At 43.0% G+C, this 3,281-nt stretch overlaps 1 protein-coding gene across 1 annotated transcript in view; it reads left to right on the top strand.

The window, feature by feature from the left end:
* The window catches only part of sncaip (synuclein, alpha interacting protein), a 14,178-nt gene extending 12,673 nt beyond the window's left edge, over positions 1-1,505 (top strand). Inside the window, exons 9-10 of the mRNA XM_062998313.1 lie at positions 264-350; positions 463-1,505. Coding sequence (XP_062854383.1) covers positions 264-350; positions 463-1,405 — 1,030 coding nt within the window. The 3' untranslated portion in view covers positions 1,406-1,505. The remainder of the gene's footprint in view (positions 1-263; positions 351-462) is intronic.
* The last annotated feature ends 1,776 nt before the right edge of the window (positions 1,506-3,281 follow it).

The raw sequence follows: 3,281 nt of genomic DNA, 5'->3' as shown, positions 1-3,281 counted from the left end.
AATCAGTAGTCATGTGGCAAAAGTGAATCATCATTTTCGTAAATCAAAACATGTCTGAATCACCCTTTAATTTTATAAGTTGAATTGTTTTCTCTAAATTTGCTACAGATGCAGTTTTGCTTGTTATGGATTACAAGTGCATGAACTACAGGCTTGTTTGTACATTACTGCCAACATTTATGATCAGATATGTGCATTCTTAATGTGTCTTGCTTCACAGGATACAAACAAGTTAAAAATCTTTTTCTTTTTTTTTTCTGCAGACAAACCACAGCAAGAATAGCAGTCCAGAATCAACTGCAAATGTTGTTACAGTCCCAGGATCCTAATGGAAGACCTAGATCACCCAGGTCTGCATTTCCTCCCTTGCGTCATGGCATGAATCAGATTGTCAATGATTTATGTGGTACATTTTTATTTCAGTTTCATATAAACCCCCTTCTTGATCACTTTTTCTTTTAGTTTGGTTGTTCCTCCTGAAGCTTGGCCTGAAATGACCCTCACAGCAGAGGTCACCCCCGGTGACGGGCAGTGGGTACTGAGGCAAAGGCAGGTGGACTCAGACTCGGTCCTGCACAGGTTCCTTGGGAAGGATGCTGCCGACAGAGTGGCTACTAAGGAAAAGGAGCTCCAAGAAGAAGCACCAGAGGGCGCCAGTGGCACAGATTCAGGGACGGGACCACTCAGAAGACCAGGAGTGGTGGACAGACGGGAGCTGAAAATGGCTCGACTCAGACAGTTAATGCAGCGTTCCCTCAGTGAATCAGACACAGACTCGTACCCCCCGGACGAGTCCAAGCAAACCCCTGGCACCACGAGACCAGAAAGGCCGAGCCAGCTTCCTATAGCAGAGAACGAGGAACCGGTGCACTTATTTATGAAGAAGCATACCTCAGCTGCAGAGCGCAAGTTCTCATTCACACTTAGGACTTCCAAATCCATGGACGGATGCAATCCGTCTCCCATATCAGACACCAGCGATCACGATCATGAAACAAAAACTGAATTGTTAGGAGATGTTACCGACTGTAACAATGGGCAGAAAGTTACAAGTCCAAAAAGCGCCCTGAAATCGCCCTCTTCCCGCAGGAAAACCTCTCAGAACCTTAAACTCAGGGTGACTTTTGATGAAGCACCGGTTGTGCACAAGGATAATCAAGCAGCAGAGGTTAAAGGAGCTAAAGAAAAGACTTCAGAATCAGGGAAACGACCCTTTGGAACTTTTCGCTCCATTATGGAAACGCTAAGCGGGAATCAAAACAGCAACAACAATAACGTTCAAGGCACATCTGTCGGAAAGCAGTCAGCTTTTTCTTCAGCACACGGTCTCTCTGGGAAAAAATCTGATGCTAAGACCAGTCCAGGAGGGCTGTCCAAATGCAAAAATAAGACCAGTGCTGTCTAAGTGCCTTCCTACAGTAGTCCTGTGAGAACAGAGCAGTGTTTTATTTTTCCTAAAGTATTTACTATAAAACTATTGTTTTTACTGCAGCTAGTAAAATAGATTAACAGGTCATTCACCTGTTTAAATTTGATAAAAATGGTCAACACAACACCCTTTAAAGCATTCAAATGAAAACTTGATAGAATGATAGTTTGCAATAACACAATTCATGTTTAACATCCTCGTACCAAGGACGGCGCATAGACCAGGTCATACACACAAGATGCAAAATCTGCCCCACCAGAGTAACCCACCAACACCTGATAAAAGGAGAAAACCCACCAACCTGTGAGATTTGCCAAACACCTGTTACAATAATATACATTGTAATAGAACACCCCAGATACACCAAGGAAAGAGAACCAGTACACATGCCCGAAACCATGAAAAAAAACCTCTTACACAAGAACAGTTTTAACCTACCTTGCAACCATAAAAATGAAAACAAAAATATAAAATGGCACATACACTGATCAGCCATAACATTAAAACCACCTCCTTGTTTCTACACACACTGTCCATTTTATCAGCTCCACTTGCCATATAGAAGCATTTTGTAGTTCTACAATTACTGACTGTAGTCCATCTGTTTCTCTGCATAATTTTTTTAACCTGCTTTCACCCTGTTCTTCAGTGGTCAGGACCCCCACAGGACCACCACAGAGCAGGCATTATTTAGGTGGTGGATCATTCTCAGCACTGCAGTGACACTGACATTGTGGTGGTGTGCTGGTGTGTGTTGTGCTGGTATGAGTGGATCAGACGCAGCAGCGCTGCTGGAGTTTTTAAACACCTCACTGTTACTGCTGGACTGAGAATAGTCCACCAACCAAAATGATATCCAGCCAACAGTGCCCCATGGGCAGCGTCCTGTGACCACTGATAAAGGTCTCTGATGAAGATGACCAACTCAAACAGCAGCAATAGCTGAGCGATCGTCTCTGACTTTACATCTACAAGGTGGACCAACTAGGTAGGAGTGTCTAATAGAGTGGACAGTGAGTGGACACGGTATTTTAAAACGCCGGCAGCGCTGCTGTGTCTGATCCACTCATCCCAGCACAACACACACTAACACACCACCACCATGTCAGTGTCACTGCAGTGCTGAGAATGATCCACCACCTAAATAACACCTGCTCTGTGGGGGTCCTGACAATTGAAGAACAGGGTGAAAGCAGGCTAAAAAAGTATGTAGAGAAACAGATAGACTACAGTCAGTAATTGTAGAGCTACAAAGTGCTTCTATATAATAAGTGGAGCTGATAAAATGGACAGTGAGTGTAGAAACAAGGAGGTGGTTTTAATGTTATGGCTGATCGGTGTATGTGTTAAATATGGCATCAAAACCCAAATTAATAAATAAATACATTTTTCTCAGTCACTATACTTTATAGAGAACAGTTTATTTTGTTTACACCAGAGGGGGGTACAGTAGCAAAAACATTTTACCTGAAAAAAACTCCTTAACGTGGATGTTAGTGTTTCTCAGGAGGCTTTTAGCAGAAGCAGTTTTAAAACTCACCAATCAAACAAATGTGACTCCTTCCTTCTGTGTTTTCTCACAAGCTTAGAACACCTGAATACTAATACAAGCACTGAACAGTGTTTGTTTTTCCTGATTGGTTGAATTTTACTTGCAGCCTCCTTTTTGTCTCATTTGTCCTGTTTCCAGAACCTGGTGCAGCCAGTTTTTTTCATGAACACATGTTTCATGTTCACCTGTCCCAATCTGAGCAGAACTACACCAAATAAAAAAAATATGCGGTTGTGTTATGCACTGGACTTCGCACGGTGGCTAAGTGGGTAGCACTGTCACCTCACAGCAAGAAGGTCC

This window comes from Trichomycterus rosablanca, chromosome 7 (genome assembly GCF_030014385.1).
Source record: "Trichomycterus rosablanca isolate fTriRos1 chromosome 7, fTriRos1.hap1, whole genome shotgun sequence".
Classification (NCBI taxonomy): Eukaryota; Metazoa; Chordata; class Actinopteri; order Siluriformes; family Trichomycteridae; genus Trichomycterus; species Trichomycterus rosablanca.
This window is presented reverse-complemented; position numbering and strand designations above follow the sequence as displayed.